At 40.5% G+C, this 23,950-nt stretch overlaps 1 protein-coding gene across 1 annotated transcript; it reads left to right on the top strand.

The window, feature by feature from the left end:
- Window positions 1-18,242: 18,242 nt before the first annotated feature.
- Window positions 18,243-23,585, top strand: LOC145393792 (uncharacterized). Its single transcript, XM_080267839.1, has 4 exons — window positions 18,243-18,273; window positions 18,984-19,346; window positions 19,795-22,501; window positions 23,504-23,585. The coding sequence occupies exons 1-4, from the start codon at window positions 18,243-18,245 to the stop codon at window positions 23,583-23,585; spliced, it is 3,183 nt and encodes a 1,060-aa protein (XP_080123965.1).
- Window positions 23,586-23,950: the final 365 nt, after the last annotated feature.

The raw sequence follows: 23,950 nt of genomic DNA, 5'->3' as shown, positions 1-23,950 counted from the left end.
TGATGTCCCTGATGTGTTCTCTGCATGTGCTGTCACTAGGGCTAAGTCTAAAGTTACTGGTGACTTAAAGGATAATGATGATGATGTTATCCTAGCTGACACTTTTCTTGCTAATTTGGACCACTCACCAGATGAGGCAGTACCCCGTAGTGTTGATAATTTGTCTCGTCAAGAGTTGATTGAGTTGCAGGTTGCTGACCTTGAGTTGAAAGGTCTAGCTAACTCTGCTTGCAGTGAGAAACAGTCAGCTAGTGCTTCTACTTATTATATAAAGTCAGGAGTACTTATGAGAAAGTGGAGACCCCCAACAGCATCAGCCGACTGTGAATGGGAGGTTGTGCATCAAGTTGTCATCCCTCGTGTTCGTAGGCAGGATATCATTAGAGTGGCTCATGATTCCAGTTTGGCAGGACACCTTGGATTGAGGAAGACTGTGGCACGCATTTTGCAACACTTCTACTGGCCAGGTATCTTCAGAGATGTTTCCTGGTATTGTAAGTCTTGTCACACTTGTCAAGTTGTGGGGAAGTGTAATCAGACCGAAAAGGTTGCACCTCTAGTTCCCATTCCTCCTTTTGAGGCGCCATTCACCCGTGTGTTGGTGGATATTGTGGGCCCTCTTCCTAAGACTTCTTCAGGATTTTCTTATGTGTTGACCCTAATTGATATGGTTACTCGTTATCCTGAAGCCATTCCACTTAGAAATATCTCAGCAAAGAACATGGTTAAGGAAATGCTGGGGTTCTTCACCAAGTTTGGTCTGGCCAAGGAGGTACAGTCAGACCAGGGAAGTAATTTCATGTGAAATGTTTTCAAGCAGTCTCTGAAAGAGTTGGGCATCACCCAGATCACGTCTTCAGCTTACCATGCCCAGACCCAAGAAGCGTTGGAGAGATATCATCAAACACTCAAATCGATGCTCAGGAAATACTGTTTGGAACATCAGAAAGACTGGGATAAAGGTCTTCCATTCGTTGTATTTGCCACAAGAGAATCTCCAAATGAATCACTGGGCTTCTCACCCTTTGAACTACTGTTTGACCATGAAGTAAGAGGACCCCTTAAGCTGCTCAGGGAGTGCTGGCTGTCGGAGTAATATGACGTCGACCTGCTGGAGTGTGTGATGAAGTACGGAGAACGGTTGTCCGCTGCTTTACAGCTGGCGAGAGAGAATTTAGGAGCTGCTCAGGAGAAGATGAAGACTTGTTATGATAAGAAGTCCAGATTACGCCACTTTCAGCCAGGAGATCAGGTTTTGATTCTGCTACCGGTGCATGGGCAACCTCTTCAAGCCAAGTTTAGTGGTCCTTATTTCGTGGAGAAGAAACTCAGTGATGTCAACAATGTCATCGCCACACCAGATCGTAGAAAGAACGAGCAACTTTGTCACATCAACACGCTAAAGTTATATCACAGGCAGGACGAAAATAACCCAGTCTGCGCTGTAGCTGTTCCACCCGAGTCTGCAAGTGAAGTTCTCCCATGCAGTATGAGCCTGAGTGATAGATTGGGGAAGAATCCTGATATCATGAATGATCTCCAGACTAAGCTTTCTCATCTAGCTCCCGAGGAAAGGCAGGAGTTTTCGGCATTACTGAAGGAATACCCGCAAGTGTTCCGTGCCACTCCAGGAAGAACCACTGTGTTGATGCATGATGTCAACGTTGGAGACGCAAAGCCAATTAAACTGCCTCCTTACCATGTGAACCCAGTGAAAGTTCCACTCATCCCGAAGGAGCTTGGCTACCTGTTGGACCACAAGATGATTGAACCCTGTCAGAGTGAGTTCTCCTGTCACTCTAGTCCCTAAGCCAGGTGGGTCACATTGGCTTTGCATTGACTACAAACGTGTTAATCAGATAACCAAAACAGACACTTACCCTCTCCCTCGCGTGGAAGATTGCATAGACAGGCTCGGAAAGGCTAGGTACATAAGTAAGATTGATTTGTTAAAGGGATACTGGCAAGTACCTATGACTGAACGTGCTAGGGAGATCTCATGTTTTGTAACACTAGGAAAGACTTTTCATGTTCTGTAATGCCATATGATATGAAGAATGCACCAGCCACTCTTCAGAAGCTCATGAATGTTGTAACAGAAGGTTTGGCAGGGTGTGTTGTTTATATTGATGATGTATTAATCTTCAGTGACAACTGGAAAGATCACCTATGCCATGTCAGTAAATTTCTTGAGCGTTTGCTTCAGGCTAATCTTGTAGCTAATTTATCAAAGTGTGAGTTTGGTCAAGCAAAAGTTCAGTACCTTGGGTACGTAATTGGTGATGGACACGTTGCATCACCAAGAGCTAAGGTTCAGGTTATAAGTGATCTTCCCAGACCTAAAAGTAGGAATGAGCTACAAAGATTTTTGGGAATGGTAGGTTATTACAGGAGATTTGTTCTTAACTTTTCAGTTCTTGTATCACCACTTACAGACCTACTGAAAAAGGGAGTTAAATTTATCTGGACCGATAACTATGAATCCTCTTTCAGTAAACTTAAAGCTATCCTATTAAGTCAGCCAGTGCTCGCTGCTTCAAATTTTGCTAATCCTTTTAAGATTGCTGTTGATGCAAGTGATACAGGAGCTGGGGCTGTTTTGCTGGAAGAGCATGATCAGGGTATTAAACATCCTGTATCTTATTACAGTAAGAAGTTCACTCCACCTCAAAAGAACTACTCAACTATTGAGAAAGAGCTTTTGGCCTTGATTTTGGGTTTACAACATTTTTCATTTTATTTGTGTTCTGGTTTTGACCCCATAGTCATTTATACCGATCATAACCCACTGAAATTCCTTAGTAAGTTTAAAGATAAAAATCAGAGATTGATAAGATGGAGTCTACTTCTTCAGCAGTATTCATTAGACATACAACATGTCAAGGAAAAAGAAAATGTTATTGCAGATTGCTTATCTAGACTTTAGACAGATTGTTTTAGAGTAATAAGAAATTTCCTTTGTAAATTTCTTTTTCTTTGTGGGGAGGTGTTACATAGCCTATGATTTCATCATCCTTTGTATAATTCTAACGTACAGTATGCTGCATGTTTGATCACGATTCGCCTCGTGGCTTCCATAGTGACCAGGCTTCCGTGTTCTACCTCACTCCCCCCTTCTCCCCTTATAGTAGAGTAAGTCGTTCTTTCTGTTGTTCAAAGCAGGAGTGTCAACTCTTCGTCCTCTGTGCTTCATTTGCACGTCCTTCTTACAAGTTGTATAAAGCTCTGCTGGCCCCTATATAATGAGCTCTGTCTCTGTATTAATTGCCACTTAGATCTACTCTTCTCTGTCCTCCCCTGTTTAGTGTATTATTATTTTTGTGAGTGCTCAGGAAGTCTCCAGCCATCTAGTTGCTGTATAATTTGAGTATAAGTGTTGTCACCATTTTTCTTGTACTGTATGGCCTAAGGCGTTAATTAGTGGGCTTGGTAAGATTTTTTGTGATTCGTGTAGAGTTTTTGGTGTCAGCCATTATTAATAATATTTTGTATCTGTAATAATATATATTGCTTTAACTGAGCATTATCCGGTTTTTTCATTTATCATGGCTGACTTAAATAAATTTGCTCTTTCTAAATTCATGTTAATAGAGGCTATTGCAGTTAACCATATATGTAACCTGTTTTGCCATTACATTATCCTTATGAGTCCTGAATGTTTAGTTGTTAGTTTGAGCATTAAATTTTAACTTGTAATTTTACCTAACTCTTTTGTTTTGAACCTGGAACTTTGCGGGACGGTAGTGATTTTAGTATTCTCACTTGAAGTGTTCATTATCTCTCTCTGTTCCGTAACAATATATATGGATATATATATATATATATATATATATATATATATATATATATATATATATATATATAATTTCTCCTGTGGTCATCACATACCAATAGCTAACTTTTCAGTTGACATAAGTGAAATACCTGAGGTAACACCAAACGAAGTAAATATTTGTCTTAAATATATGAAAAGAGGGAAAGCTCCAGGAGAAGATGGAAGAGTACCAGATTTACTGTTGGATGCAGGAGTAGAAGTATAAAATAGGCTTGGTCATTTATTTACACACTGTATAAAACACAAGAAAATTCCCAAAACATGATGTAATGCAATAGTTATTTTACTCTACAAAAAAGGTGACTCAAAAGATCTTAGTAACTATAGACCCATTAGCTTATTATCAGTCATTTACAAACACTTCACTAAAGTCTTTATGAACATAACAACAACAATTTTGGAGGAAAACCAACTTCGTGAACAGGCAGGATTTCGAAGCGGGTATTCGACCACTGATCATCTACGTTCAATGAATCAGCTACTTGAGAAAACTACAGAATATATTAAACCACTGTGCTTAGTTTTTTTTGTTTGTTTGTTTGTTTACGAAAAGGTTTTTGATTCAGTGGAGCACATAGCAATTATAAATTCACTGCGAGAACAAGGAATGAATGAGAACATTGTAGAACTGCTCGAAAAAACATATATAAAGAGGGAACTGCTACAGTTAAATTACATATGGACTCTGAAAAAAGTAACGCTGAGAAGAGCGTGCGTCAGGGAGATACAGTTTTACCAAAATTATTTACAGCATGCCTAGAAAGTATTTTCAGAAGACTAGACTGGGAAAACAAAGGAGTGAACACTGGGAGAAAAGCTAAACCATTTAAGATTTGCAGATGACAGTGTCCTAATCTCAGAAACAGCGGAGGCCTTGTAAGAAATGTTAAATGACCTGAACAGAGAAAGTCTCAAAGTAGGACTGAAGATGAACAGGAGTAAAACTAAAGTAATGTTTAATCCACAAACACCAAAGAGCGTCATCAGAATAAGCGATGATATTATTGAAGAAGTTGAGGAGTACAACTACGTGGGACAAATGCTATAATTAACGAAAGATCTTGATAGCGATATAAAAAAAACGCATTACAAATGAATGGAAAGCTATCTGTAAACATAGAGACATTATGAAAAGTAGCTTGCCAGTTTGTATGAAATGAAAAGTATATAACGAATATATAATTCCAGCTATGACGCATGGTTGTGAGACCTGGAAACTGACAAAATCAGTGGAAAATAAATTAATCCGTTCTCAGAGAGCAATGGAAAGGTCAATGTTAGGAATATCTTTAAGAGACAGGAAAAGATCAACTTGGGTGAGAGAGCAGACTAAAGTCAAAGCTATTATAGAATTTATAAAAGAACAGAAATGGAGGTGGGCAGGCCATATAGCAAGAGTAAGGGATAACCGATGGAGTACGAGGCTGACTTGACACAAAAGATTGTAAGCGTAGCAGAAAAAGGCCAGACAAGAGATGGAGAGATGACATAGAGAAATTTGCAGGGAAAACATGGCAAAGATTGATTCAGTCAAGGAATTTGTGGAAAAGGTTGAGGGAGGCCTGTGTTCAGCAGTGGACTAGTTATGGCTGATGATGATGTTATACATATACATATATATCCATCCATCACCCAATCCTACGTTGCTCCATGAGGAGCGTAGGAGCCAGGGGCTAGGCAAGTTGGTTCTGACATTTCAGATGAGAGTGACCAACCTTACTCAACCCTGAGTGGCAATACGTGAGCAATAAACCCCAACCATCCCTTGGATATAACCCATCACCGGCTCAATCCGATTGGAGCACCGTAATTACCCACTAAACCACCAGGCGCCATTATTTGTTTATATGGTTACTACCCAGCGTAGTAAATGGTTTCCTGATGTACAGGTAACCATTTGGCTTGTCACTCAATGTAGAGTCACCCACAGCCAGAAGGAAGAGGAAAGAATGAAGGAAAGACATAGGAGGGAGTGTAAAGTCACTCGTAGGCAAAAAGACGAGGAAAGAATGAAGGAAAGAAAGACAGAAGAGGTGAAAGGAAAGAAGGATGGAGGAGAGGAAAGCGCAGACACCTGAGAGCAGCACTACATCAAGTGAATGGAAGGTGAGCGCCCCCACCTACCACCAATATATATATATATATATATATATATATATATATATATATATATATATATATATATATATAGTATATATATATATATATATATATATATATATATATATATATATATATATATATATATATATATATATATATATATATATATATATATATATATATATATATATATACAGTATATAGATAGATAGATAAACAGAGAGTTATATATATATATATATATATATATATATATATATATATATATATATATATATATATATATATATATATATATATATACCCCTGGGGTAGGGTTTTTTTCAAGAATACTACCCCAGTATTCCTGCTTGTCGTAAAAGGCGACTAAAAGGGTTGGCGGAGGGTTAGTGCCCCTCCCCGGAAAACAACTAACTAAAATAAACAAAGAAGAAGCCTCGGACAAGGACTGACCAAACGATGACGACCCAAGACCGGACAAAGGACTTGGTAATGGCAACATGGAATGTAAGTGGAGCGAATGATGAGGTGAGAGAGAGATTGTCCAGGTGCTTGAGGGTGCGAAAGTGGATGTATGTGGAATAACTGAAACAAAATGGAGAAGAGAAAGTGTGAAAGAATGGGAGTATGGATGAAGTATATGTGCAGGAGTAGGTCAGAATGAGAGGGCAAATGAAGGAGTATGTATAGTTGTGAGTAAAAGATGGAAGAAGAGCATAAGACAGTATGGACCACTTGGGTCAAGGATTGTGTTGGTAAAGTTGAAAGTTGGAATACAAATGTGGCCGATTGTGTGTGTGTATGCTCCAACGCAAGATCGTGCTAGCAGAATGAGAAAAGAGTTCTGGACAAATGTGGAAGTGTGCTTGGAAAAGTTTGGAAGGAATGAGAGAGTGTTTTTGATCGGTGATATGAATGGTAAAGTAGGGAATGAGAAGGTGGATGGAATAGTTGGTGAGTGGGGGGTCCGTGCTGAGACAGATGAGAATGGCAGTGCGTTCGTGGACATTTGTGCTGGGAGGGGGTTGGTGATAGCCAATACCCTCTTCGGGCATAAAATGATCCATAGGTATACATGGCCGAGTGATGAGAAGGGTGGGTGGTGAACTGAATGAAAGGAAGGCAATAATTGATTATGTGTGTATGGATGAAAGGATGTGAAGATGTGTAATGGATGCAAGACCTTATAGAGGTTGGGGGAGTGGACTTTCTGACCACTACTTGGTGGTGGCCAGAATTAGTATCCAAGTAAGATGGAGAAATAAAAGAAGGGAAAGACGAGAGGAAGGAGTAGTTGCAAGGAGAGTGGAAAGGTTACAAGAGGATGAAAAAAAGGCAGAGTATAAGAGAGAAGTGGAGGAACGATTGGGCAAATATGAATTGGAGCAGATGGGGTACGTGAAAGGTGTGTGCAGGATATTTACAGAAGAAATTTGTGCAGCATGTGATGTGGTGTGTGGGAGGAAGAGAAGACGGAGGGGGGTGCAAGGAACAGCGTGGTGGACTGAAAAGATGAGACAGGGTGTGGCACAAAAGAAGAAAGCATACAATGAATGGATGAGAAATAGGGGCATGGAAGAAATTGAGAGGCGGAAGAGAGAGTTATATGTAGAAAGAAAGAAAGAGGCGAAAAGATTAGTAAGAGAGAGTAAGAAGAGAGTGGATGAGGAATTTGAAAGGAATTTGAGTGTAAAGTGGAGGGACCGTAAGAAAATGTTCTGGAAAGAGGTGAAGAGAGTAAGACAAGGTGGAAGTGAGGTTAGCAGGGGAGTGAAAGATAAAAATGGTAGATTACTAGTGGAGAATAGAAAAAGTGAGCAGATGGAGAGAAAATCACTTTAAGGAATTGTTGAACATAGAGGATGGAAGTAATGCGAGTATATGTGGCTGGGGAATGGCTGAGAGAAGGAAGGAGGTGAGAAGACAGGAAGAAATCAGTAGGATAGAAGTTGTGGAAGCAAAATGAAGAAAGTTAATTTGGGGAAAGCCCCAGGAATTGATGGAGTGTGTGGTGAAATGATGAAGCATGGGGGAGAGATAGTAGTAGAATGGATGTGGAAGATGTGCAGATTGGCCTAGGAGGAAGGTAGAGTCCCGGAGGATTGGAAGTCAGGTATAATTATTCCCTTGTACAAAGGAAAAGGGGAAAAAGAAGTGTGTGGCAATCATAGGGGCATTTGTCTTCTTAGTATAATAGGAAAAGTGTATGGCAGGATACTTATTGACAGAGTTAGAGAAAGAACAGAGGAATTAGTTGGAGAAGAACAGGAACGCTTTAGGAAGGGAAGAGGTTGTGTAGATCAGATATTCATTCTTAGAACTTAATTGGAAAAGTTTCTACAGAAAGGAAAGAAGTTGTATGTGGCTTTCATGGATTTAGAGAAAGCATATGACTGGGTGGATAGACAAGGATTGTGGAAAGTATTAAGAATATATGGAGTAGATGGGAAGTTGTTGAATGCTGTGAAGAGTATGTATGATGGTGCTAAGGCTGCAGTGTGTGTGGATGGTGAACTAAGTGAATTTTTCTCTTTGAAGGTTGGGTTGAAACAGGGATGTGTCATGTCTCCATGGTTGTTCAATCTGTACATGGATGGGGTAATAAAAGAAGTACAAGGAAGGGTAGTGGATGTTGGCGTGGCTCTGGAGAGAGAGGATAGTGTTTGGAAATTCCGTGTACTGTTGTTTGCAGATGATACTGTGTTGTTGAGTGAAGACGAAGAGGAGCTGCAAGGCTTGGTGGATGAGTTTGGGAGAGTGTGTAAGAAACGGAATCTAAAGGTGAATGTTGGGAAGAGTAAAGTGATGGTCTTTGAGAGAGGTGAAGTCAGTGAATGTGCAGCGAGGTTGGATGGTGAGGGAATGGAAAATGTGAGTACATTTAAGTACTTGGGTAGTGTGATGAGTGAGGATGAAGGTTTGGAGGGTGAAGTTTGCTGGTTCTTTGAAAACAGTGATAAGAAACAGGGAAGTAAGCATGGAAGTGAAAAAGTTACTACATGACAGTACTGTGATACCAACTCTAGCGAATTGAAGTGAAGCTTGGACGTTGTTGGAAGGACACAAGTCAAGAGTGAGAGCAGTGGAAATGAGTTATTTAAGAGGAGCCTGTGGAGTCACTGGGAGAGAAAGGCTGACGAATGAGGATATAAAGGAGCGTTGTGGTATGGATGTGGATGTGATAGGAAGAGTTATGAGGAACACATTGAGGTGGTTTGGCCATGTGGAGAGGATGGAGGATGTAAGACTGACGAATAGAGTGTATGTGAGTGAGGTGGAGGGGGGAAGAGGGAGGGGGAGGCCGAGGATGAGATGGAGGGATGGGGTGGAGAGGTATATGAGAGAGGGGGAGTGTGAGTTGGGAGCAGGGCAGTGAAATGGCGGAAGACAGGGCAACATGGAGGCGATTTGTTTGTGGCCACCCCAAACGCGATTAGGCGTCTAGCAATATATATAAATATATATATATATATATATATATATATATATATATATATATATATATATATATATATATATATATATATATATATATATATATATATATATATATATATATATATATATATATATAAAAATACATATTGTTTCATTTCTTCTGTAACCATTGCACATATATATATAATCACACTCACAAGCACTTCTCACCCTACATGCAGCCTCTACCAGACAGCCTAAGCCACTGGGTAGAGATACATTGGCTGTATCGTCCCTGCTTCGGTAGTGATAGGCCGGTCCTGCAATGGACCTCAAAGGCTGATGATGATGATATATATATATATATATATATATATATATATATATCCTGACCGAAGTGGGGACGATACAGGCAATGTATCTCTACCAAGTGGCTTAGTCCGTGTGGTAGAGATTGTATGTAGGGTGAGAAGTGCTGAAAAGTGTAATTGTAGTGTTGGAGTGGCTTTTGATGTGTGTGTCGTCTGTGTAATCGGCCAGCACAAGCCGACTGGGTGCAAGTATACCTTATAGTAAGCGACACTGGTTCAACCACAGCATCCCTTAAGTCTGCCAAAGCAGTACTTGGCCGGGAGAACACTCCTAAAATTTCTTACCTTGGCAGGGTGCAAACATAATTATGTATTATTTTAATTTTCCGTGTGATCATTGCATGTTATATATATATATATATATATATATATATATATATATATATATATATATATATATATATATATATATATATATATATATATATATATATATTGTTGCGGAACAGAGAGAGATAATGAACACTTCAAGTGAGAATACTAAAATCACTACTGTCCCGCATAGTTCCAGGTTCAAAACAAAAGACTTAGGTAAAATTACAAGTTAAAGTTTAATGCTCAAACTAACAACTAAACATTCAGGACTCATAAGGGTAATGTAATGGCCAAACAGGTTACATATATGGTTAACTGCAATAGCCTCTATTAACACGAATTTAGCAAGAACAAATTTATCTAAGTCAGCCCTGATAAATGAGAGAACCGAATAATGCTCAGTTAAAGTAAGATATAATATTATTACAGATACAAAATATTATTAATAATGGCTGACATTAAAAACTTTAAACGAATCAAAAAAACCTCACCAGGCCCACGAATCAACGCCAGAGGCCATACAGTACAAAAGAAATGGTAACAACACTTATACTCAAATTATACAGCAGCTAGATGGCTGGGGACTTCCTGAGCACTCATAAAAATAATAATACACTATACAGGGGAGGACAGAGATGTCAACAAAATGAGGAGTAGATCTAAGTGGCAACTAATGCAGACACTGAGCTCATTATATAAGGGGCCGGCAGAGCTTGATACAACTTGCAAGAAGGACACGCAAATGAAGGCACAGAGGACGAAGAGTTGACACTCCTGCTCTGAACAACATAAAGAACGACTTACTCTACTATAAGGGGGAGAAGGGGGGAGTGAGGTAGAACACGCAAGCCTGGTCACTATGGAAGCCACGTGGCGAATCGTAATCAAACATGCAGCATACTGTACGTTAGAATTATACAAAGGATGATGAAATCATAGGCTATGTAACACCTCCCCAGAAAAAAATAGAAATTTACAAAGGAAATTTCTTATTACTCTAAAACAATCTGTCTAAAGTCTAGATAAGGAATCTGCAATAACATTTTCTTTCCCCTTGACATGTTGTATGTCTAATGAATACTCCTGAAGAAGTAGACTCCATCTTGTCAATCTCTGATTTTTATCTTTAAACTTACTAAGGAATTTCACTGGGTTATGATCGGCATAAATGACTATGGGGTGAAAAAGAACACAAATAAAATGAAAAATGCTGTAAACACAAAATCAAGGCCAAAAGCTCTTTCTCAATAGTTGAGTAGTTCTTTTGAGGTGGAGTGAACTTCTTACTGTAATAAGATACAGGGTGTTCAATACCCTGATCATCCTCTTGCAGCAAAACAGCCCCAGCTCCTGTATCACTTGCGTCAACAGCCATCTTAAAAGGCTTAACAAAATTTGGAGTAGCGAGCACTGGCTGACTTAATAGGATAGCTTTAAGTTTACTGAAACAGGATTCACAGTTATCGGTTCAGACAAATTTAACTCCCTTTTTCAGTAGGTCTGTAAGTGGTGATACAAGAATTGAAAAGTTGAGAACAAATCTCCTGTAATAGCCTACCATCCCCAAAAATCTTTGTAGCTCTTTCCTACTTTTAGGTCTGGGAAGATCTCTTATAACCTGAACCTTAGCTCCTGGTGGTGCAACGTGTCCATCACCAATTACGTACCAAAGGCACTGAACTTTAGCTTGACCAAACTCACACTTTGATAAATTAGCTATAAGAATAGCCTGAACCAAACGCTTAAGAAATTTACTGACATGGCATAGGTGATCTTTCCAGTTGTCACTGAAGATTAATACGTCATCAATATAAACAACACACCCTGCCAAACCCTCTGTTACAACATTCATGAGCTTCTGAAAAGTAGCTGGTGCATTCTTCATATCATATGGCATTACAGAACATGCAAAAGTCTTTCCTAGTGTTACAAAACATGATATCTCCCTAGCACGTTCAGTCATAGGTACTTGCCAGTATCTCTTTAACAAATTAAACTTACCTATGTACCTAGCCTTTCCGATCTTGTCTATGCAATCTTCCACGCGAGGGAGAGGGTAAGTGTCTGTTTTGGTTATCTGATTAACACGTCTGTAGTTGATGCAAAGCCGCTGTGACCCACCTGGCTTAGGGACTCGAGTGACAGGAGAACTCCACTCACTCTGACAGGGCTCAATCATCTTGTGGTCCAACTGGTAGCCAAGCTCCTTCTGGATGAGAGGAACTGTCACTGGGTTCACATGGTAAGGAGGCAGTTTAATTGGCTTTGCATCTCCAACATCGACATCATGCATCAACACAGTGGTTCTTCCTGGAGTGGCACGGAACACTTGCGGGTACTCCTGCAGTAATGCCGAAAACTCCTGCCTTTCCTCGGGAGCTAGATGAGAAAGCTTAGTCTGGAGATCATTAATGATATCAGGATTCTTCCCCAAACTATCACCCAGGCTCAAACTGCATGGGAGAGCTTCACTTGCAGACTTGGGTGGAACAGCTACAGTGCAGACTGGGTTATTTTCGTCCTGCCTGTGATATAACTTTAGCATGTTGATGTAACAAAGTTGCTTGTTCTTTCTACGATCTGGTGTGGCGATGACATAGTTGACATCACTGAGTTTCTTCTCCACGAAATAAGGACCACTAAACTTGGCTTGAAGAGGTTGCCCATGCACCGGTAGCAGAATCAAAACCTGATCTCCTGGCTGATAGTGGCGTAACCTGGACATCTTATCATAACAAGTCTTCATCTTCTCCTGAGCAGCTCCTAATTTCTCTCTCGCCAGCTGTAAAGCAGTGGACAGCCGTTCTTTGAATTTCATCACATGCTCCAGCAGGTTGACATCATCTTCCTCCGACAGCCAGCTCAATCGGTAGAGAGGTTGCCTGCCGTTCTAACGGACCCAGGTTCAAATCCCCGCTGGAGCAGGGAACAGTTTAAGGATTTGAATTTCATTAAATCGGGTTTTACAGATCTACCAGAAGACCCGCCGACATGTCGTAAAAATACCCCTGCTAATACCAATACACAAGTCCTGTATGAGACAGTCCTAGCATGTATTCAATATGGACGGTGGGTGTTAGCGCCGAAGTGGTGACATGTAGAGGTGTATGGTATGTAGGAGGACTGCTGGGCCTTGATAGCAGGCTGTGAAGCCTATGCCCAGAGTCGGACACATAAAAAAAAAAAAAAAAAAAAAAGCTTAAAGGGGTCCTCTTACTTCATGGCAAAACAGTAGTTCAAAGGGTGAGAAGCCCAGTGATTCAATTGGTGATTCTCTTGCGGCAAATACAACGAATGGAAGACCTTTATCCCAGTCTTTCTGATGTTCCAAACAGTATTTCCTGAGCATCGATTTGAGTGTTTGATGATATCTCTCCAACGCTCCTTGGGTCTGGGGATGGTAAGCTGAAGACGTGATCTGGGTGATGCCCAACTCTTTCAGAGACTGCTTGAAAACATTTGACATGAAATTACTTCCCCGGTCTGATTGTACCTCCTTGGGCAGACTAAACTTGGTGAAGAACCCTAGCATTTCCTTAACCACGTTCTATGCTGAGATATTTCTAAGTGGAATGGCTTCAGGATAACGAGTAGCCATATCAATCAGGGTCAACACATAAGAAAATCCTGAAGAAGTCTTAGGAAGAGGGCCCACAATTTCCACCAACACACTGGTGAAAGGCGTCTCAAAAGGAGGAATGGGATCTAGAGGTGCAACCTTTTCGGTCTGATTACACTTCCCCACAACTTGACAGGCGTGACAAGACTTACAATACCAGGAAACATCCCTGAAGATACCTGGCCAGTAGAAGTGTTTCAAAATGCGTGCCACAGTCTTCCTCACTCCAAGGTGTCCCGCCAAACTGGAATCATGAGCCACTCTAATGATATCCTGCCTACAAACACGAGGGATGACAACTTGATGTACAACCTCCCATTCACAGTCGGCTGATGCTGTTGGGGGTCTCCACTTCCTCATAAGTACTCCTGACTTTATATAATAACAAGTAGAAGCACTAGCTGACTCTTCCTCACTGCAAGCAGAGTTAGCTAGACTTTTCAACTCAGGGTCAGCAACCTGCAACTCAACCAACTCTTGACGAGAGAAATTATCAACACTACGGTGTACTGCCTCGTCTGGTGAGTGGTCCAAATTAGCAAGAAAAGTGTCAGCTAGGATAACATCATCATCATTATCCTCTAAGTCACCAGTAACTTTAGACTTAGCCCTAGTGACCACATACAGAGAACACATCAGGGACATCACAATCCTGGGTCGCAGTACTGGTTCACTAGACAACTGAGGAGCTGGACACACTTGACTTCCACCAATATCATTTCCAAGTAAGAAAGTTACACCTGACATTGGGAGTGTCTCAACCAACCCAACTATAACGGAACCATTAACAAAACCAGACTCTAAATTCATTCTGCACAGAGGGACAGAGAAGTAATTACTCCCTACACCTTGTAAGATTACAGTTTCATCAGAGGAATTAACATTAGAGCCTAGAACACTGGTCAGCATAAGGGTTTGGCAAGCACCTGTATCACGATATATTTTAACTGATTTCCTGTCATTACTGTCCAGAGGACTGACAAAACCATCAGACAGGAAATTAGCACATGAACTCTTGAGAGTGTCACCCACGTTACTGCTCAGAAGAGGAGCTTCATCATGAGAATTTAATTTACTCCTCAAAGCAGGTTCAGTTAACTCGGTTAAAGAATTCTGGGAACTCTCAAGGGTGGACACAAGACCAATTGACTGAATATTTAAAGACTCCTTTTTGTTCACATCACGCTGTCTCCTGAAACATTTCTCCGTAGTATGACCAAGCTTACTACAATAAGTACATTTACTTTTCTGAAATCTAGAGGTGGAGCTGGTATTTACTTCCTGAGAAACATCTTCTTTATTCTCTTTCCTGTTACCTGTACTCTAAGTAGAGGCAACGTACTTACTCTCAGCTTTCCCTTTTTTTTAGAATATCTCTTTTGAGTGAGAACATATTCATCAGCTTAAACTGCAGCATCAGACAAATTATCTATTCTTTTCTCATCAAGATATAGGCTTACATCTTTATTAATACACCTTTTGAAGTCCTCCAGCAAAATCATCTGCTTAAATTTATCAAAATCAGAATTTACATTCTTAGAATTTAACCACTGCTCCAACAGATCTTCTTTGATTTTTGCATACTCAACTTGGGATTGCTTATCTTGCTTATAAGTTGTCCTAAATTTTACTCTATAGGCTTCAGGAACAAGCTCATAGGCCTTAAGAATCAAGCACTTAACTACATCATAATTATCAGATTGATCCTGAGGCAAAGATGCATCAGTTACTTGAGCTTTACCGGTGAGAACAGTTTGAAGGAGTACTGGCCAAGACTTTTTGGGCCAATTAAAACCTGTAGCTACCCTCTCAAACAACTGAATATACTTTGTTAAATCAGATTCTTTAAAAGGAGGGACAAGTTTAACATTTTAGCCACATCAAAATCATCAGAGCTAGATGATCCAATTCCACCTTGTTTCATGCGATACTCGTGGTCTGCCTGAATCCTAGCAAGTTCAATTTGTGCCTGAGCCTGTGCCTGTGCCTGATCCTGCTGAATACGAGCCTGAGACTCAGCCTCCTTAGCACGTGCCTGAAACTCAGCCTCCTTAGCACGAGCATGAAACTCAGCCTCCTTAGCATGAGCCTGAAACTCAGCCTCCTTAGCATGAGCCTGAAATTCAGCCTCCTTAGCATGAGCCTGAAACTCAGCCTCCTTAGCATGAGCCTGAAACTCAGCCTCCTTAGCACAAGCCTTCTGCAGGGCTAGCTGTAACTTAGCTATTTCAATCTGCGTTTGCTCATCTGGAGGAGTTACATTAAACAAGCTTTTATTAATCATGTCAACAATTTGATCTTTAGAATGATGAGAGCGAACAGCAATTCCCAGTTGTTGAGCAACAAGCTTAAGTTCATTCCTTGTTCTGTTTTCTACATCACACACTGTTTGCACATTTGACAAAAAATCTTTGGCTTCATCAAGAGTAGTAATAGTAGACATCATGAATAAATCAGTCACAAAATATCAAGCAATATCCTTATGATAATACCAATACACCAGTCCTATATGAGACAGCCCTAGCATGTATTCAGTATGGACGGTGGGTGTTAGCGCCGAAGTGGTGACATATAGAGGTGTGCGGTACGTAGGAGAAATACTGGGCCTTGAATGCAGGTTGTGAAGCCTATGCCCAGAGTCGGTCACATAAAAAAATATATATATATATATATCCTGATAAGAGGTCGCCAAATTTATGTTACGGAACAGAGAGAGATAATGAACACTTCAAGTGAGAATACTAAAATCACTACTGTCCCGCAAAGTTCCAGGTTTAAAACAAAAGAGTTAGGTAGAATTACAAGTTAAAGTTTAATGCTCAAACAAACAACTAAACATTCAGGACTCATAAGGATAATGTCATGGCAAAACAGGTTACATATATGGTTAACTGCAATAGCCTCTATTAACACGAATTTAGGAAGAACAATTTTATCTAAGTCAGCCCTGATAAATGAGAGAACCGAATAATGCTCAGTTACAGTGAGATATAATATTATTACAGATACTAACATAAAAACTTCACACGAATCACAAAAACCTCACCAGGCCTACGAATCAACGCCCCATACCATATAGTACAAGAAAAATGGTAACAACACTTATACTCAAATTATACAGCAGCTAGATGGTTGGAGACTTCCTGAGCACTCACAAAAATAATAATACACTATACAGGGGAGGACAGAGATGTGAACAAAATGAGGAGTAGATCTAAGTGGCAACTAATGCAGAGACTGAGCTCATTATATAAGGGTCCGGCAGAGCTTGATTCAACTTGCAAGAAGGACGCGCAAATGAAGGCACAGAGGACGAAGAGTTGACACTCCTGCTCTGAACAACAGAAAGAACAACTTACTCTACTATAAGGGGTAGAAAGGGGGAGTGAGGTAGAACACGAAAGCCTGGTAACTATGGAAGCCACGTGGCGAATCGTGATCAAACATGCAGCATACTGTACATTAGAATTATACAAAGGATGATGAAATCATAGGCTATGTAACAATATTATATATATATATATATATATATATATATATATATATATATATATATATATATATATATATATATATATATATATATATATATATATACTGTGAGGGATAAGATAGGTATACTTAAGTTAAAGTAGTTTCTTAGGCTTGCTGAGTGTATTTTAGATTCTTTGTCTTCATTATAATTTATTCTGTAGTCTGATACAGATAGTTTGGGATCGAAACAGTTACTTAGGGATGTTTTAACAGGTTATGGTTCATTCACGTAAATGGGGTTCGATCATTGCTCCAGAAGTACTCCCGTTTTCGAGATTTTGTTTGATTATGAATTTAATGCTGATTCATTCTGAGATCATGAATCAACTATCTCATTACTTCGGTGGTTGACCTGGACAAGAACCATTCTCATTCGGCCTGGAGACCTTCTTCCTCACTAGTTTCTCTACCTCCATACTGGACGGTAAGATTACACAGTGCTTTGTGCTTTAACTATATTTTGATTTAAGATATCGGAAAACTTTCTGAAATACTTAACTTGATTTTATATAGTGATCCATCAATACTTTGTGTTTACGACTTGCGTGTCATCTGTGATATACCTAAGTGTTTTGTGGGCTGTGCTAATTCTTATCGTTTTCCAATCTAGGAGGCAGGACCCTACCCACGTCAAGGGCCGGGCTAGGGAGGCGTCATGGGTGTGAATTGTGTAGCCGTGGTGCAGTATCTACGGTGTCTAGGTGGCAGTACCAGGAGGAACTTCAGAGGACCCGAGCCAGTGTTGGGTGTTGTGTGAAAGGCCTAACCACCTGATGGGCCTGATTACTTGTGTCCTTCTGTGTAATGCCTCCTTAATGACTTGTGAATAGATGTATATAATTTTTGCTCTCTTTCCTTGACCTCAGATAGGGTAAGCAATAGTCCGTCCTGAAATCTGGTGAATAATATTCCTTTACATGTGGCGACCCTGCTGCTAGGATACGACTGCTTACTCCTTTCTGTGGTAGAGGGAATAGAAGTTATTACACAATTATTCAACCACTTCAGCTAGGTATGTTGTGTAACCTGCCCATGATTATTGCCCGCCATGGGTAGCTTGCCATCCTTGGGGCCCGGAGGTAAGCCTTTTATACACCAAGTATAATTTCTGTATACCAATATTTGTATATTGTATACCAAATTTCTGACTACTGCTCGCATCCTGCAGATAGTTTCGTGTTGTCTTCTGTCCTGAGAAGAGAGAACTATCATTCAGTTAGGATCTTGTATGTCATAGTCATTATAATCCATAGACTTAAGCCTCATATCTCGGTAGGAGCTACGTGAGGTTCTCCCATACTTGTAGGAGTGAGAAGCTAGTTATTTTGCATTATTAATTTTTTTTTTTTTTTTTTACCATGGATGATTCTATTGACACTCTTAAAAATCAAGCCGAATCTCTGGGGCTTAAAGGGAATGAAGTGGCTCAATATGTGCTCCAACAACAAGCCATAGCTCGTGAGGAAAGACAAAGGGAGAGAGAAGAGAGAGAAAGGGAGAGAGAGAGAGAAAGACAGAAGGAACGAGAAGTGAGAGAGCTCGAGATTAAGATTAGAATGCGATCTACAGTTAGCCAAAAACGCTCAACCTTCAAGAACAGTTTCTGATCCCCCTGAACAGGGTAGACCTAAACTACCCTTTAATAAGGATGGAGAAGATATCTCTTCATATCTCATTAGATTTGAAAGGATTGCTAGTCTTCTGGGAATTAATACTGACACTTATGCAGTTCGCTTGGGTAGCCTCCTGACAGGAAAATGTGTAGACATATATACTAGTTTGTCTCCAGAGATTACAAACGACTATAACTTGTTAAAAGATGCTCTTTTGAGAGGCTTTGCTAAAACCCCAGATAGTTACCGCCAGGAGTTTAAGACTGCTAGGATACAGTTTGGGGAAACCTATGATATGTTTTCCATTCAACTAAGCCGCCTTCTTGATCAGTGGATGGCCTCTTGCTCCATACAGAAAGAGTATAAGTCTTTAAGAGACTTCATTCTCCTTGATCAGTTTTTGTCATCGCTTTCCCCAGACTTGAGAACCTTCATCAAGGAACATAATGTGACTCTTCTGAAGGAGGCAGTGACCCTGGCTGATAACTGGGCATCGGCTCACAGTGCTTACCCTAAATCAAAATTTGATCCTAGTAAAGGTAAGAAAGTTGGTACTTCTAGTTCAAGTCAATCTAACCAATCTGATGCAAGTAAACAGTCAGGCCAGTTACCGTCTGTCACAGCCTCTCGCAAGAGAGATTATTCTAATGTAACTTGTCACGGATGCGGTGAGAAGGGGCACATCAAACCCCGTTGCCCTAAGAATCCTCTTGCTTTTAAACAGCTAACCCCAGCAGCTCATGAACAGAGAATAGGATATTGTTTCAAAGATAGTCATCTCCCAGATTATACCACAGGTGGAACTGTTAATGGCTCTTAGGTTTCCACTATTATTAGGGGCAGTGGATGTTCATGTATACTTGTATCTGAAGAGGTTCTTCCAGATATTGATGTCAGGGTGTAAGATGGTAGAGGTATCGGATTATCTGGGACGCAAAGATTCTTTCCCTCAAGTTAGGTGCTATATCAGGTGCCCCTACTTCACAGGCTGGGCTGATGTACTGAGAGCCCCCATAACATTTGGCAGTGTATTAATTGGGAATGTGCCTGGTGCTCTTAAATTCTGTAAAGAAGAGAGTGCAGAGCCCGGTAATGTCATTGGTGTCGTTCAAACTCGTGCCTCAAGTAAGAAAAGGGTTCACCCTTTAGTTCTCCCAAAGATACCTCCTCTTGACATAACTCCCCAACATTTCAGTTCATTACAGGAGACCTGCCCTACACTCTCGTCTGTTCGAGCCAAGGTACAGTCAGGAGAGACTGAAGTAACTCGTAATGGAACTACCTTCAAATACGAGGTTATTGATGGACTAATGTATCGCACATGCACTGCTGCCAGGTTTAAGGGGAATGTTGGTAAGAAGTCTTTAGTTGTTCCTAGGGATTGCCGAGATCTTATCCTCTCAGTTGCCCACGAAAGTCCTTTTTCAGGTCATTTCTCTCATAGGAAAACCGAGATGAAGACAAAGGAAGTATTCTTCTGGCCTGGAATATCTGTTGATATCAGAAACTATTGCAGATCCTGTGACAAATGCCAGCGCCTGTCACCGAAAGGTAGAGTTAAGCCAGCTCCACTCCAAGCCATGCCAATTATCACTGAACCTTTCACTAGAGTGGCAATCGATCTAGTTGGTCCCCTATCCCCTCCATCCTCAGAAGGCCACAGATATATCTTGACATTAGTCGACTTTGCAACAGGATTCCCTGAAGCCTTGCCCCTTAAGAACATTGATACTGTATCCGTAGCAGAAGCTTTGATTACCATCTTTTCCAGAGTAGGTATACCTCGTGAAATTCTTTCAGATCAGGGAACTCAGTTTATCCCTCAATTAATGCAGGAGATCCACAAGCTTTTAGGGGTTAAACCTTTATTTACTACACCTTATCATCCACAGAGTAATGGCCGGATAGAGCGACTACATTCCATCCTTAAAGCTGCTTTGAGAAAGCTCTGCTCAGATAAACCAACTGAATGGCACAGGTACTTGATCCCCACTATGTTTGCTTTACGAGAGGTTCCAAGCGATAGAAATGGGTTTTCTGCTTTTGAGATGTTGTATGGGAGAACGGTGAGAGGTCCATTAGCAGTCTTAAGAGATCTATGGGAGGACCGTAAGGTAAATGAGTATACTCTTACTTCTTTCCAATATGTCGTAGAGTTACAGAATAAGCTGGAAGAGTGTTCAAAGATAGCTGCTCAAAATGCTGAGATCTCATGTGCCCAGTATAAGTCCTACTTTGATCTAAAGTCTCAAGCTCGTAAACTGAAGCCAGGTGATGAGGCCTTTGTCCTCTTACCAGATACTCACAATAAGTTGCTTATGTCATGGAAGGGCCCTTTCCCTGTCCTAGAGTGTAAGAATAAGGTTACCTATGTGATTGATGAGAATGGGAAGAGCAAGCTGTATCATCTTAACCTCCTAAAGAAATATCACCGCAGAGCTTGTGCTGGTCTTGCTCAGGTCATAGATGAACCTGACTCCCTTAATGATGCTTCCAGACCTTTGTTAACTGTGCAAGCCTGTGTGTTGACAGCGGATGATGGTGACGAGGACCCAGAGATTCTCACCGTACCAGTTGAGAACGTACGGCCTGATCCCCCTTGTGATGTAAGTAATAATGCCATGGTTTGTCCTAGCCTATCTAAAGATAAAGTAAAAGATCTAATGTGCCTTACTGGCAAGTACAGTGAAGTATTCTCTGAAATTCCTGGGTGCACCACCGCTATAGAGCATGACATTGTCCTTTCATCAACCGACAGACTGAAATCAAACTCATACCCAGTGCCCATCCATCTAAGATCACATTTTGAGAAAGAGGTAGATAATCTCCTTGAGTTAGGAATAATTCGGCCTTCATCCTCCCCTCACTCTACACCTGTTGTACTGATCAAAAAGCCTGATGACAGTTATCGCCTTACAGTTGATTATAGGGTACTTAACGACGTTACTCAATTTCATGCTGAACCTATGTGTACTATGGAAGAGGATTTGCACAAGTTTACTGGTGCTAAGTATTTTTCTGAGTTGGATCTATCTAAGGCTTATTATCAGGTGCCATTGTCTGAGAAAGCACGACCTTTAACAGCTTTTCAAACCCACAAGGGACTGATGGAATTTACTAGAATGCCATTTGGGTTAGTAACTGCTTGTGCCACTTATATACGCCTCATGAGAATTATGCTGGCTGGTCTGAAGAATGTTTCTTTCTACTTCGACAATGTTTTTGTATTCTCTGCTACTTGGGAAGAACACATGAAAGCCCTTACTGCTGTTGTGGATAGACTAAGAGAATATAACTTGACAGCTAAGCCTTCTAAGTGTAGGTTTGGATTCCCTTCTATCCAATACTTGGGTTATGTTGTTGATGGACAGTATTTGAGACCCCAGATGGACAAAGTTCAAGCCATTTTAGAGATAGAGCCCCCATCCAGTAAGAAAACTCTGCGATCCTTTTTGGGAATGATTTCTTTTTACAGGAGATTTATCCCTAAAGCTGCTGCTATGTCTGCCCCTCTATCTGACCTTCTGCGCAAAGAAGTACATGAACCATTACCCTGGTCAGATGAGTCAAGAGAATGTTTTGCTAAATTGAAGAAGGCTTTAACAGAGTACCCGGTTCTTAGGCTTCCTGACCTTACACTTCCTTTTGTACTTCGAACAGATTCCTCCGGTTCGGGCTTAGGAGCCCTACTGCAGTATGTTGATGGAGTGCCTTTTCCAATTTCCTACGCAAGTAGAAAACTTCTAGATAGAGAGACGCGGTATTCAACCATAGAGAGAGAATGTTTGACTATAATCTTTGGGGTACAAAAGTTCTGTTTTTATTTAACGGGTGCGGAGTTCATATTAGAGGTTGACCACAAGCCATTGATCTACTTAGCTAAGTTTAAAGGATCCAATAATAGGCTATTGCGATGGGCCCTTAGCTTGCAGCCCTACAGATTTAGGTTAGTTCATGTTGCAGGCTCTGATAATATAGGTGCTGATTTCCTGAGTCGAGCCCATAGGTAATAATCCTTGTTCTATCTATCCTCTGGCTAGATACTTCTTAGGGGAGCTGTGTGAGGGATAAGATAGGTATACTTAAGTTAGAGTAGTTTCTTAGGCTTGCTGAGTGTATTTTACATTCCTTGTCTTCAGTATAATTTATTCTGTAGTCTGATACAGATAGTTTGGGATCGAAACAGTTACTTAGGGATGTTTTAACAGGTTATGGTTCATTCACGTAAATGGGGTTCGATCAGTGCTCCAGAAGTACTCCCCTTTTCGAGATTTTGTTTGATTATGAATTTAATGCTGATTCATTCTGAGATCATGAATCAACTATCTCATTACTTCGGTGGTTGACCTGGACAAGAACCATTCTCATTCGGCCTAGAGACCTTCTTCCTCACTAGTTTCTCTACCTCCATACTGGACGGTAAGATTACACAGTGCTTTGTGCTTTAACTATATTTTGATTTAAGATATCAGAAAACTTTCTGAAATACTTAACTTGATTTTATATAGTGATCCATCAATACTTTGTGTTTACGACTTGCGTGTCATCTGTGATATACCTAAGTGTTTTGTGGGCTGTGCTAATTCTTATCGTTTTCCAATCTAGGAGGCAGGACCCTACCCACGTCAAGGGCCGGGCTAGGGAGGCGTCATGGGTGTGAATTGTGTAGCCGTGATGCAGTATCTACGGTGTCTAGGTGGCAGTACCAGGAGGAACTTCAGAGGACCCGAGCCAGTGTTGGGTGTTGTGTGAAAGGCCTAACCACCCGATGGGCCTGATTACTTGTGTCCTGTGTAATGCCTCCTTAATGACTTGTGAATAGATGTATATAATTTTTGCTCTCTTTCCTTGACCACAGATAGGGTAAGCAATAGTCCGTCCTGAAATCTGGTGAATAATATTCCTTTACATATACATATATATATTTTGTTACGGAACAGAGAAAGATAATGTACACTTTAAGTGAGAATACTAAAAATCACTACTGTCTCGTAAAGTTCCAGGTTCAAAACAAAAGAATTAGGTAAAATTACAAGTTAAAGTTTAATGCTCAAACTAACAACAAAACATTCAGGACTCATAAGGATAATGTAATGGCAAAAACAGGTTAAATATATAGTTAACTGCAATAGCCTCTATTAAC

This window comes from Coenobita brevimanus, chromosome 25 (genome assembly GCF_032717465.1).
Source record: "Coenobita brevimanus isolate Jiangsu-jjx chromosome 25, ASM3271746v2, whole genome shotgun sequence".
In the NCBI taxonomy this organism is placed as follows: Eukaryota; Metazoa; Arthropoda; class Malacostraca; order Decapoda; family Coenobitidae; genus Coenobita; species Coenobita brevimanus.
Note: the sequence above shows the minus strand (reverse complement) of the source record. Positions and strands in the feature narration are given on the sequence as shown.